The 13,861-nt window shown below is 43.5% G+C and overlaps 1 protein-coding gene across 8 annotated transcripts in view; it reads right to left on the reverse strand.

The window, feature by feature from the left end:
- eya1 (EYA transcriptional coactivator and phosphatase 1) overlaps positions 1–13,861 on the reverse strand; it is a 40,632-nt gene that overhangs the window by 12,065 nt on the left and 14,706 nt on the right. For all 8 annotated transcript variants that reach the window (XM_056434168.1, XM_056434167.1, XM_056434166.1 and 5 more), the window contains 5 exons: positions 8,864–8,946; positions 8,141–8,330; positions 7,316–7,458; positions 6,517–6,600; positions 3,092–3,181 (listed from right to left, as the gene is read on the reverse strand). In XM_056434168.1, coding sequence (XP_056290143.1) covers positions 3,092–3,181; positions 6,517–6,600; positions 7,316–7,458; positions 8,141–8,330; positions 8,864–8,946 — 590 coding nt within the window. The remainder of the gene's footprint in view (positions 1–3,091; positions 3,182–6,516; positions 6,601–7,315; positions 7,459–8,140; positions 8,331–8,863; positions 8,947–13,861) is intronic.

The raw sequence follows: 13,861 nt of genomic DNA on the forward strand, positions 1-13,861 counted from the left end.
GTGCATAAGTGGGTGAGAGAGGGTTGCACACAGCATGGAGGCATCAGTGGACTAATTTAAAATGTTCCCACCTTTAGAGACCTTTCCTCCTCTCTCTCGCTCTGTGAGTGGTTTGCCCCCATGCCCTTTATCCTCCAGACGGGGAGGGTTGTTTTCTCACCCAGGGAAGGGGGAAACGGGAGTACGGGGGGTACCCCACTGAGAGGGGGAACACGGCGAGAGAGAGAGGCCCCTGGTTCCCACATAGCGCTCGGCGTTAGCGCACCTTCAGTAAACTCACACCCTGAGTCACAGCGGAGCTGTCAGTCTTCCTGGGGAGCTCGGCCTCAGTGGGCTTCATTATACGCTTTAGACCATCAATTAACTCCACGTTCCACCGCACACCCAGCGCTGGCGTGAAAATAGTGAGGCAAATGTATTATATTTCCAAAATGAGATATATGAACAACAAATAATCTGAGTGATTTACGAGTAAAAGTACATTATTTTTAAAATAGTTCTTACGATAATTATTCAAATAAATAAACAATTATTTAAAATATTAATATTACATTTCCATGAAGATGCTGTTGTTTATCAACACATTGCAAGATATTTTGATTTTGTAAAAATTATTTAAATGATGGATTATTTGTTTATCGCTGTAGATATTTAAATACTTCTTCTACAAGGAAAATTAATACAGTGGTGGTCACATCAATATGGATCATATTGCCTTGAATTACTTTCCTAATACTTCCATCAGTGAGAGCAATTTTGAGGATAAAAACGTTAGTGTTCATACAACACTACAGCCGTATTTGAAAGGGCTGAGCATTTGATCTCATGGTGAATTAAAAAAGAGAGCGCTGATCCAGAAAAAGGTTAAGAGAAAAACGAGAGAGAGAGCCGTAAGGGTGAAACTGATCTCTGTTGACCCCTTCGACATGCCCTCTCTCTTTTTATGACTTTCCTCAGAATTGTCACTCAATCAACGCCCCCCCACACACACACACACACTTTATACACACACACACTTTATACACAAGACCAGAGAGCAGTTTGTGGATCAGCTCAATATTATGATTAACGGTAATGTTTAGAGGCTTGTAAACAACCCCCTTGTAAATTTAAACAGATTAATTTATCTTAAAACATTCTAAAACAAGCAAAAATGATCTGGGACTCCGCATATCGTGAAGAAGAGGGGACACTGAGTCCATATTTAATATTCTTGTACAGAGGCGGGCAGGACAACAGTGTAAAGTCTTAGATTGACCACACACCCACACACACACACACACACACCCCGTTAGGCCACTAACTCTGCACCTGTGTTTCTGCACAGCCTCTGGGGTCTCCCTTTATGGCTTAGACAAAATTAGATGGACCATATGCATTTCTGCACATGCTTAAATACATAACTGCTGCTGGCTGTGGTATTTATAGTTGGACTTTATTTAGCTTGATCTGAGATGGACGGCTGTAAATCAGCAGAGAGGAAACACAACTGGTTAGCCATTGCTGAGAACTGGCACTTAACACTCAGACTGGCCAGGCTCAGTTTAAGAGGAGAGATCAATATGCCTTCAAGAGAATGTCACTCCTCCTCTGGTCAGATTGTTAATGACAACCATGGCGGCGTCGGCGGAGAGGTCTTTAAATTGGACGTTCTAAAAAGTGTTCTTGCAGCGGATCAGGCGTTTCTCCTTCAGTCGTAATACTACTCTAGTTTTAGCTGGAAAATGTCTTGAGCCTTAAAGTGTCAAAACAAAATCTAATAATTTCGTTCCTGAGATAGAGCAGAAGAAATATAATAGTTGCATTTTTCAATGATTTTATAAGAAGCCTGAGCTGCCAATTCGTCTGTGAACGGTTTCATCACAGATGAAAAGAAATCAAAACACAGGACAGATGTTGAGCAAAACCACATTTAAGCGTTGTCACAAACTGCCATTTCTGTAAATGATTGGGGCACATCTATTAAATAAAGTGCAGCTACAATGGATTCTACATGGCCAGGGCATAAGGAAATATTTAACCAGTCAATTGCAGCCAATTAACTTTGATCACGATGACTGCGTTTGGAATCTCAGTCACTCGTCTGTCTGGGAGAGTAAGAACATTTTCTTTCCCTCTTTCTTGGGTTTGCTTCACTTAACACAGCCGAGAACACGTTGGTGAGTAATGAGACCTGGCAGATCTCTTCACACTTAAGTATCAAACAAAACAATTTCCTCTTCTGTGAGTTTCGGCATAAAGCAGGACACTGAGGAAAAGTGCTGGGTCAGTGGGATCAGATCCACTGGGAGAAAGAGAGGAAGAGGAGGAGGCCGGGACACAAATCGCAAAAATTAAAGTCGTAGACAGATACTTGGATAGAGCTATAGTGTTGTATAACATTGAGATGAATTGCTTTGTTTATTGTTCAAATGTGATGAGCACTAATAGATAGCTGGGTATGACATCTATCTTTTCTGTACACACAGCCTGAGCCTATAAGCATCCCTGACCCTCTGGTCGTTTACCTCTCCCCAGAGTGAAGCAGACACTCTAACATCCCTTCACACACACCTCCCTACCCTTGATCCCTCTATTCCTCAAGCCCCAGAGGCAGATCTGGACACTCGCCGTACATGAATCAGGGAGGCAAAGAGGAGTGGGAGGGGAGATGGCGGGAGTTTCATACTGTGACGCTGGGGTCCGGGGTCTAGGTGGACTGCGACACCAAGCACCCAGCATGACACAGACAGACAGAGCGGCCGCAGAAACACTAGAGCTTGACAAATTGAGCTGGCCGCTATGGGAGTGGGGAGGAGGTGGGCGGTGGGGGCAGCACTGGTGACCCAGGAATGACGGAGACTGACAGCACATGTAAGAGTCACGGTCTCCCTCGGGCTCCGAGGTAATACTTCACCGCTATGGGACTGATAGCTGAGAAACAGGCTCCACGCTATGAAACAGTTGTCGCTGCTTTCACTAAACTCTTGATGGACGGTTCCTCCACTCCTGGCATACATTCCTCTGACCAGTCAGACCATCACAAGGTGAACAGAAGGCATTTGTGAAGATCAAGAACATAGCGTAGCTAAAAAGATAGAAATAGACATACCTCCAAGTCGTTAAAGAATAGGTGCGTGTCGGCCAAGTTGAAGATCATTTCTTCCATCCTCAGGCCTAATGATACAGATGTCGGAGGATCCTGGAAAAGAGACAAAGACCATTACATAAAATAAAATAATTTCCTCTGAATATTGAGGTAATGCTGTTCCATTTGAAGGGGTTCATGTGAAACAATAAAGAAAGCTGTTTCCTGTAAATCACTCAATTAACACAGAATCCCTTTAAATTCCTCAACAGGCTATTCCCATAAAAAGAAGACATTAAAGGTGGACTTGGAAGTTTCAGCCTCTCTTTACGACTGTCCGAAAGCGACCGGAATAGTCATCAGAAATGCCACAGACTTGAACGAATGCAGTAAAAGCACGTCTCCTCTCAGGAAGGGTGGTCGATTTAGAAGAGCTGGGGGTCACAGTCTCATCGTAAATAGCCCATTCGCCACATACTTGTGCTGATGCCTCATCTGATTGCTCTCTAGTTGATCACTACTTTGAGGAGTTTATTTATATGTAGATTAAAAAAGAGATATTGCATCAGGACGCTGCAATTGCAATTTTTCCTTAAATCCTGATCTCTGAGTAATGTGAGACATGCTGTAATGGTGATAGGGTTGCACTGTCAGTAAGATAATACCGAGACAAGAGGGAACTACATTATCAATAGTTAATGAGCCGGTGACAATGAGTGCAATTTTCCTTTTAAAAAGATAATGAATTGACAAAAAGTCTTTTGTGTTTTTTCAGCACAAACAAAAAGACATAAACCAAATGTGTGATCATTTGAACCCAACTGCTCAAACACATTTATTTTGAAAATCCTAAACAACATACAAAACATGTTATAATTAATGAACTGACTGGAAAGCAGCGCTACCGTTCTTTTTTTCTTGTTGCACAAATTTAATACCTTTTTTATCTTAAATCTTTAATCAACAGATTGTCTTCAGCAAGCAAAGGATGAAGGGAGACAATAGCAGGCTGTGGAGGAGGATTGTCTGCAGCTGGGTGAGACTGCATTAAAGACAGGACCAGAAGCAGGGATTACAGAGTTAAACCACCTGAAGACACACCTGAGCTTTCTGCTGATTAACTGTCACACCCCACAACGCTTATGTTTTCACTAAAATGACAGAAGACAAACCACACAAGGAGACCTCAATCCCCACTTCTAGAGGCTTTCTCCTTGCTCGTAACCTCCCAGTTCGAATCAATCTCTCAGTCAGAATTCATCAAAAATAATTAGCCTCCCACATCAAGCGGCTCCCAGCTCCCTCTCCTCCACCTCCGCCGCTGTTGGTTGACTTTGTATAAAGGGCTGGTTTGGTGGGAAAAGCCAGTCTTCGCCAGTGAATCCTTTCCAATTAAATCTAAACAATCAGTCAGTGGGAGAGTTAAGAATACAAGCAGGCCAGAAGGCCAAAGTGCTGCTGCTGTCATTGCTCCAGTGCCACCTGTCCCGAGATGTCAGTGCCATCCACAGGGGCGCCAAGTCCCCCCCTTTCTCTGAGCCCCTTACCAATAACAACCCCCCATCCATCCCCACCCACTTTAAGCTCTAGCTCTGGCAAGCCCAATAGCAGCACAGCTGGCCTCAGCAATCAGCTTTATGGGGGGGGAGCTGCCTTGATGCCAATTAAAAGAGCTGATAAGAGCAGCAGTGTGTTTATGTGTGTATGAGAAGGAGAAAACAAGAGTTAGAGAGAGTGGGTGGGAGGTCACAGTGAGTGAGAGAAAGTGTGGATGTGTGTGTGCACACATCTATTTATAGTAGGCTCAGAGCAGCTCGGGGGGAAATGGTTTCGTAACTTTTTTGTTTATGCCACAAAGACGGGGATGACATGAATGACAGGAGGGAAGAAGGGCTGGTTGTTGTGGTGGATGTTGGTCTGCTTCACTTTCTTTCCTGAGGTAGTTTACAGATCTGCGTGTCTGATAGGCTTTGAGGTAGCGTGCTTTGTGGTTGCTGTGAATAAGCATGTCTCCGTCTCATATGCTGCTTTAATGTGATGGTGTCAGCAGGTTGGAGCATGAGGGAAACTTTTGTACAAAAAGAAAAAGAAGTAGGGACTGAAATGTAAAGAGGGGGAGAAAAAGAGGGAACAAAAGAGAAAAGAGAGTGAGAGGGACTCTAGCGGCTGTCACATCCTATATGAGTTCTGATGAAACGGGCCCTTATAGAGTCAGGAGTGTTTCCTGTTTCAGAGGAGCACACTGGAGACCCTGTGTATGCATGTGTGTGTGTGTGTGTGTGTGTGTGTGTGTGTGGTTGGAGAGTCCCTCGTCACTGAGCCACGGCTCCCTCAGCCTTAGCTCTCTCTTTACCCAGCATGCAGGGCTGAGAACAAAGTAAATAAACAGTGGAGGGTCGCGGGGCAGCCCTCTTTCACCCCAAAAACAAAACACTGCCCCCATCAAACACCCCTCATACCAGAACAAAGGCGCAGAGCTCGGGCTGCAGACGCTGAGCTCTCTGACATATGAGGAGCAATATGTCATTTTTGACTTCAGAACCAGACACCTCCGTAGCCAAAACAACCGCTGATAAGAATTGTTGCTCCCCCACAAACATAGAATCAGAGATTAATTTCATACTTTACAAAACTGTGAGATTGATGTATCGATTCAATAGTTATCCATTTATTCATATTTAAATGGGATAAGACTTGGTGATGTGAAGCAACATGAAGGCTATATAAAACCTACGACCTCAACAAAACCATGAGAATAGGATTTTGCGTTATTTCCCAAATTGTTTGTTTGGAAAGTTTAAATTTAGAGAGGAAATTTACATGGGACAACAAATAGCAAAGCCTGGAAAAGTAAAACCTTCATCTGATAAGCATTCACAGTGACATGGGATGGAAAAGAACCTTCCAGTAAAATAATAATAAATAAATCATGTCTACATATTTAATGTATTTTTATCTGAATCCTCATTAAGGCAGGTTTGAGAAAATCTCTGTGTTCTAGTTTGAGTTTTGACTGATTTACATCCGGGGGACTCAGTTTCCTGCCAGGGTCTCCAGGGAGATCCCTCTCTGAAAAGGATGGATTGAGAAGCACTTAATTAAACTAACAATGTGGCATTTCTGAAGGAGAAAGGAACACTTAAGATGTGTCAATAGACATCCAGAGTGCAACTGTAGTGAGCCCCTGCAGCTGAGCCCCGACCAGCCATGCATAGCTCCAACAGCTGCAGAGAGCAGTCAAATACTTGTCAAGCCTCATTGGACCTCTTAAAAAAAAGAAACAATTATCTGTACATTGAGTTCTGCTCTATCTTCTCACAATGGACTCAGTGAAATCTATACCCTGCTCTTTGGCCATCTCTAACTCCTCTAATCCCCCCCCCTCTTTTAATATGTATGTGTTTTGCTAATAAAGTGCACTGCTACTGCCACAGTCTGATGTCACTCACCCGTCCATATCTGTTGGCATAAGAACCCGTAAGCAAGGAATGGAAAACGATGATTGTTTCATCCAGGTCCCAGATGAAAACTCGCTGGAGAGATGCGAAGGGGCCGAAAGAAACCGAGAAAAAAACAAAGAGAAAAGAGGCAAAATCAATGGTGCACTCTGTCGGGCTGCAAGGTGATCCTCCTGGTCAATAGGCCAGGAGCGTGTATTTGTGTGCCACAGGGACCAGGATCCATTTTCTTGGGTTGGTCACCGCAACACTCCTCCCATCAACCCACCACACGCTTTCCATCCTCTTCCCTTTACATTAGTGTAATCAATAGTGACAAACTAATTAACTAGATATGTTAACACGCCATGATGTCAGTGCTATAATGGGTGCTATTAACTTGGCTTAAATTCACATCATATTAATGAAGAGCCCTCTGAGTTTATTTTGACATATGGTCTCTATCAAAGTGTTGTATGGCTCATGCTGCAATTCTAGCATTGTGAGTTACAGCTCGTGTCCAGTCTTTGATGCTTAGAATATATATATTATTCACTTAAACGATGACTCACTTAATCACATGCCTTATTGTTTATTTACAAGGAATACATGAGAACTTTATATATGTGTTTAGTGATGTCATATATTCCACAATGCATCAATAATGCATTTGTAGTTAAGGAATCAAATATTTAAGAATGAATGCCCATCAAGTGTTAAAGCTGCTGTAGCAGCCATATAAGTGGATTAGTGTCCGTGTGCCTCAGACAGGGCGAGGCTGTCTGTCGCCACGGTAGCGGGCTCACCCTACCTCAAGGTCGGAGTCAGGCGGCGGTGATGGGTTGTTGTTCCTTCTTCCCCGGCCACGTGACTTTCCATCCGATGCCCGGCGCAATCGATCCGAATCTGAATCTTTAATGGGGGTTGATGGACTGTGGATGGTACTGTACTCTACTGAAAGGAAGGAAAGAAGGAAGAAGGAGAGCATGAAAAGAGCGTATCGAAGATGAGCTATTATTTGCTTTTTGTCTTGATGTGGGACAGACAGCTTCCTGGGACATTGTGAGTGTTTATGCTGGCCTACAGGTAACACACATATCATAAATCAGTTGCAGAACACCGTTACTAAAAGCTATAGTGCTCCATACTGATTGAATAAACAAGAGGCAATGGATTACATCTCAACGAGATATATCAGAGATATCATTTATATAAATTGGACGACTGTGCATGAAATTACATTTAGTTAAAGCCTGATGTATTCGGTGTTGATTGATGACAATTTAAAATGCAATCATAAAGTTTTAACCGACTTATGAAGATACAATCAGTGCTTTATTGCCAGATGATGCATTAATGTCACATTAAGTTATGGAAAACTCAACATCAGATTTCAGTTTGACAGTTTGTTCTTGCTTGCCACACTATGTGATGGTTGAGACCATTTCCTACTCCTCCCTTTGTGCATTTGGGTTCGGAAAAATGACGTGTATTGGCCTTTAGCTCATGTTCTCTTATCAGGACGAACGTCCAGTCAGTGAGATGGAACGGAGTTCAGGGGCTCGCTGGAAAAGAAACACGTCTCTTAGCCGGATCAGGACCTGATACTCAGGCAACCCTGAGGTTTGATTCTTACCTGCAGGGTTCTCTGTGACGGGCTGGCTGGTGATGCCAGTGGGTGGCTCCTGGAGGGTGTAGGTCGTGGTGGTGGTGGAGGGCGTGCTGGGGCTAGTGTTGTTACTTGTCATGTAGGGTGAAGTGTAGGGTGAGCTGTTGTAATACTGAGCATACTGCCCCTGGCCAAAGGCTGGATAACTGGCATAGTCCTGTGGAGAAAGACAGACATATATAGATAAGGCAAGTCAAGATAAAAAGAAAGATAACAAGATGTTAGATGTTTAATGTGGAGTAAAAGGGAAGATTTAGATCAAAAAGGTGTAGAGAGACCAAAGGTAGCATAGTTGAGGAAGAGAAGCAGGAGTTTTGGCAGAGTAATGTGAGATTTGCCCTGCACCAGTGTTGCTACTTTACAGTGCAGATTCCAAAACATAAATGCAAACACATGTCTGTTCTGTCCAACATCTGGACAACGATCTGTTTTTTCTACCTCTCTCTCTCTTCTGTGGCATAGTACATGTGTGCTGGAGGAAGTGCAGTAGATAATTTTGCGTACAAATCTTTTGACATACTGAGTGATTTATGTTTGAATGTGTCATGGATGAAATGTAACATATTGAGTATGCATGTTTCATAAAGATTTCCAGCTTGGGAAGAAGTCTGCCATTCCAACTTGTATAAACTCATAGCGGCCTCCGGGTATCAGATCACAGACATGGAGCTGAAGGAAGTGCACAGCTACCTGCTGTGTGCTGTTGAAGCCAGTGGAGTTCGTCAGGGAGTTGTTTCCTGGATACAATCCTGCCGTTGTTGTGAAAGTACCACCTTTAGGGAGAAATAAGAATTTTGAGTGATGTATAAACCATATTTTATCAAACAGCATTATGAAATCTGCAGTACTTCAAGCCGTGCAGTCGAGAAATGAAATGGCATATTGTTCGGGGTGGAAAAAGATTTTCTTTTGTGAAACAACTATTTCAGGTGGTGAACAGAGGGAGGCCTGAGGGAGCGCTCCCAACAGTGGCCTTATCTTTCTCCTCTTCCTTCCTTATCAGTGATTGGATCAGGCCTGATGAATGACAGAGGGGGGCGGAGAGGGGTGAGGGGTGGACAGAACCTGCTCCCACAGCCATCCAAGCCCACACAATGCGAGGAAGACAATTGACTTTTGTGTGTGAGCTACCGAAGGGTGGTGGTGGGGGGCGGGGGATGCAGTATGAGGGTACCAGGGGTGTGTGCATGGGCAGTGTAGTGAGACAGAGCTGTATGGGGAAGGAGGGTTGAGGTCGCAGTGAGGAGCACAGAGGGGGTTTCCTGCTGACATCCAGCCCCAATGAATATTTATGTTCCTCTTTTAAATTGCTCAAAGGATGGTCCTCCTGGGTAATTAAATCATTCAAAGGAGTTGATAGCATCTAATGGCTTAATAATATACATGACATGAGTAACAGAGCAGAGGAGCAGCGGCGGCCCCCGGGGGCACGACTTCTGTCCACCTGTACTGTCATGTCAGGAGGAGCAGCTTAAAAGGGATCACAGACTGGGAGGAGGTATGAGGCGGACTGGGAGAGCATGAGAGCTGTGTGTATGAAAGCTCATATGATCCCAACTGTTATGTTTACATTAATAAAAAAAACTGCATGTGTATATAGTGCTTTATTTATGTATAAAAGTTGTTTCTTATTGGCAAAAAAGAAAAAAGATAAAAATAAATCTAGAATTTCACAAATATAAAATCTTAAAATGTTTTTTTTTAATTTTTTAAAATTTATTTAACCAGGAAATGCCTCATTGAGATTAAAAATCTCCTTTACAAGAGTGTCCTGGCCAAGACAGCAGCAGTAGCACGTCACACAAAGTTCCATACAATACAACATAAAACAGTGACAGACAATATAAAAAAAACGAAAAACAAAATCACAGCATGAATAAAACCAAAACTAAGACTCAAGTCAACACAACCCAGGTTACACAGGAGCACATACCTCCGTCATATAAAACATCTACAGCTAGATGAATTTCCCTCCAATATTTTCAATCTATTTTTAAAAACACCTAAAGAGACCGGTTCCCGGAGACCCAGGTCTGTCTGCAGCAAATTCCAAGCCGCAGGAGCAGCAAACTTAAAACCTCTTTTTCCCATTTCCAAACGGACGTGAGGGACGGAGAGCAAGAGGAGGCCTTGAGCATAGGTCACAGTCAGAGTTTATAATCCCACCACAATATACAGGACTGTCTCAGAAAATTAGAATATTGTGATGAAGTTCTTTATTTTCTGTAATGCAATTAAAAAAACAAAAATGTCATGCATTCTGGATTCATTACAAATCAACTGAAATATTGCAAGCCTTTTATTCTGATTTATTGCTGATTATGGCTTACAGCTTAAGAAAACTCAAATATCCTATCTCTAAATATTAGAATATCATGAAAAAGTATACTAGTAGGGTATTAAACAAATCACTTGAATTGTCTAATTAACTCGAAACACCTGCAAGGGTTTCCTGAGCCTTGACAAACACTCAGCTGTTATAAATCTTTTTTTTAACTTGGTCTGAGGAAATATTAAAATTTTATGAGATAGGATTTTAGAGTTTTCTTAAGCTGTAAACCATAATCAGCAATATTAAAAGAATAAAAGGCTTGCAATATTTCAGTTGATTTGTAATGAATCCAGAATGCATGACATTTTTGTTTTTTTAATTGCATTACAGAAAATAAAGAACTTTATCACAATATTCTAATTTTCTGAGACAGTCCTGTATATACTGTATAACTAAATAAAGCAGATTTATCGATTGAAAGAAAATCCAGCAGGTTGTCTTTTGAGTAGATGTTTTATGCCTGTTTCTTTGCACTTAGACACAAAGTGATCAAAGCACAAGTTGGGATTGGTCAGAGAAGGTCAGCATTTTATTTTGTTGTTTAAGGGTAGGCACTCTAAATATAAAGCATCCATTTTGCATCCATTGAAGTTTAATTCATTGTGACAGCCAACATGGTTGCCATTGTTGTAAGATTGTTTATACAGCTTGATGTATGTGTGTTATTCTTCATTCTAACAGTATATGTAAACATACACCTGTATATAAAACAGTAAAGCCTGGGGTAGTTGTTGACTTTCACTGCCTAGTAACAGAGGGTTGTGTTAAAGTCTTTCATACAAATAATCTATTGCAAAAGTTAAAGAAATCATAACAAAGTGTCATTGCAGCAATACAAACCTTTACAAATCCAACCCGTGGTCATTATTACACGCTTCTGTTCATAAAAAGACAAATCACTTTTCTATAATCCACAGGGGACATGAATTAATGCTACCAGTGCATCACTTATCACCACAGTGATCCTCCCGAAGCCATAAAGATATCCAGTAGTTTGAGTGAAAACGAAAGGGGAGATAAATTGACTGTTCCTAAATGGGGGCGTAATTACACCTTTGTTCCCAGAGACAAACAGAGGGAGTTCCTTTCATCCTCTGGTCATTGGCCCCATCAGGAGGGCCCTCCCACACCGTGACAAACGTGAAGCAGCTTTTAGTTCAGGGGGGAAGGATCAGGGAAGTGCGGGGGGCATGAAGGGTCCCGTATGGAAACAACGAAAAGGAAAAGACGTTGTGCAATGTTTAGCCTCGTCAGTTAGCTAAGTGCCCAACGCTGTGGCCCGAAAAGAGAAATAAATACCTCACAAAGGTCCCAGGATTCCCAGGATCCACTAGTTATTTGTGCAGTTTCTCCCTCTCCGCTTCCAGCAATTACACACAGAGCACAGTTTGACCTTGTTCTTCATCCTGGCATCTACCCGTTATCATCATCAAAACGGATCTCTCTCTTTGTTTTCTGCTTTGATATTTCAATGCGTGCATTTCAAAACGTTCGTGTTCTCCGCAGAAAGTTCATCGTCAAGTGAAAGTCTAACAGAATGAGAAGTCAGAGACAGCGAGGAGCGAGGCTGCGGAGGACACCGACTTAGCCTAATGCGGCCGTAAAAGCTCTCGTGGGCCGCGTTTGAGGGTCGCTCTGTGGAGAACAAGGAGCCACATAAAAGCCGAGGGGACCCCCGCTAGCAGTGAGAATGAGCCCATGCTGTTGGTGGTGGTGTTGGTTATAGTAGGGGGAGAAAGAGGGGAGAAAGGGGATGGGGGGGGGGGGGGGTCTTGTGGTTCCCCGGGGGGCATGTTTTCTCTCCCTCCCCCTGTCCTGCTCCAGTTAGTTCACTCACTCAAGACCAGACATCATCCCTCCCTCCTCTCCTCCTTCCCTCCTGCCTTCTGGCTTCACAATTGGAAGTCCATTTGCTTTGCTTGATCAGTCCCCTTGCCATGGGCTATGTCTATCATCAGTGCACAATATTTGTAGCAGAAGTTTGTATGCCCCACTTGGGAATAGCCTATCAAGTCCAGATGGGGCTCTCCTTTTAAAAAGGCAGACGGGGCTTCAGCTTCTTTAGCTCGCACTGCCACTGGGACAGAATGCTGGAATCCAATTATTCACCTAATTAGCATCTGCTCAGTCCTCAGTCCCCCCCCCCCCCCCCCCACACCAGCACAATCTCTTCAGTCTCATCACGCACCCTTTTCTGACAATCCATGAGATGCATTACGTACACTGCGACAAGGCGTTACAGGACTGAGGTGCACAAAACGCTGGTGTCTTTTAAGCTCTGGTGCCACGACTTCAGCACCCACACAAAGCTCCATGGCATCGGACATGAAAGTATGGAGTAAAACCAATAATCTAATCGTCCTTCGCCTTGACAGCTGGCCACAGGCTGGTGGCGGGGACACTGATAGAGAGGGGGGGTGGGGGTATCAGATGTGGAAAAAGAGTCTTTGGTTGGGACACCCAGGCCCGAGGCACCTCGCCCAGGCAGATCAATAGGCCAGAAAGAGTAATGATGATGGCGTGGCAAAGGGCCAGAGCCACAGTTAGAGAACTCAAGGGCAGAATAGTGGTCAATCTGTCATCTAACGTGTCTGTCAAATACTAACGCACTTAACGCTACGTGGGGCATCCGATAGCCAGAGATAGCAGGAGACAGTGAGGGAGAGATGGAGGGACAGAGCAGGACAGCAGTAACATCATAATACTCAGAAGATGAATGGCCACATAATACTGTCATCGTGAGTTAAACCACTAAGGGCAGGATAGCAGATTGAACATTCTGCTGTACATGGTCCATCTCTGTTTTCTCTCTCTCTCTCTCTCTCATGCTGCACAACTCTGGCTGTGGCCGACTGTATTTTGTTAAGAGGCGTGGAAGAGAGGCTTCCCTGTGCCACATCTGCTGCTGAGCTGGCGTTATTTATTCTGAGTTTGTTGCTTCTCAACAACTTGTGGAGATATTTTTACTGTCACACATTAGATATTACAGGAGAGAAAGGCTATGCTCGTGGTTGGCTAGCTGTCCTTGCCCAGTGCAGGTGGCTGTTGGATCAAAGACAAACCGAGAAGAATAGAAACACTTTATGGCATAGGGCTTGATCTACATTTTAACAGAACGTATGATTGGACAGAGAGAGCAAAAGAGGAAGAGTGCAGGGTGCAACCACTCCTCTTTCTAAGGTTTCAAGGCCATACATCTCTAGGATCTCAGCTCTAAAACAAATACAAATATGATCACAGGGAGAGAAAAAACAAATGCTGGGGATTGGGGAGGACATGGCTGATGCCTCCTAAGTGGCCGTCATTTTTCCATCTGTGTTGATTCTTTTAAGAGGAGGAGAGGGAGGCAGCCGCCA

The sequence above is a fragment of the Pseudoliparis swirei genome, chromosome 16, assembly GCF_029220125.1.
Source record: "Pseudoliparis swirei isolate HS2019 ecotype Mariana Trench chromosome 16, NWPU_hadal_v1, whole genome shotgun sequence".
NCBI lineage: Eukaryota > Metazoa > Chordata > Actinopteri > Perciformes > Liparidae > Pseudoliparis > Pseudoliparis swirei.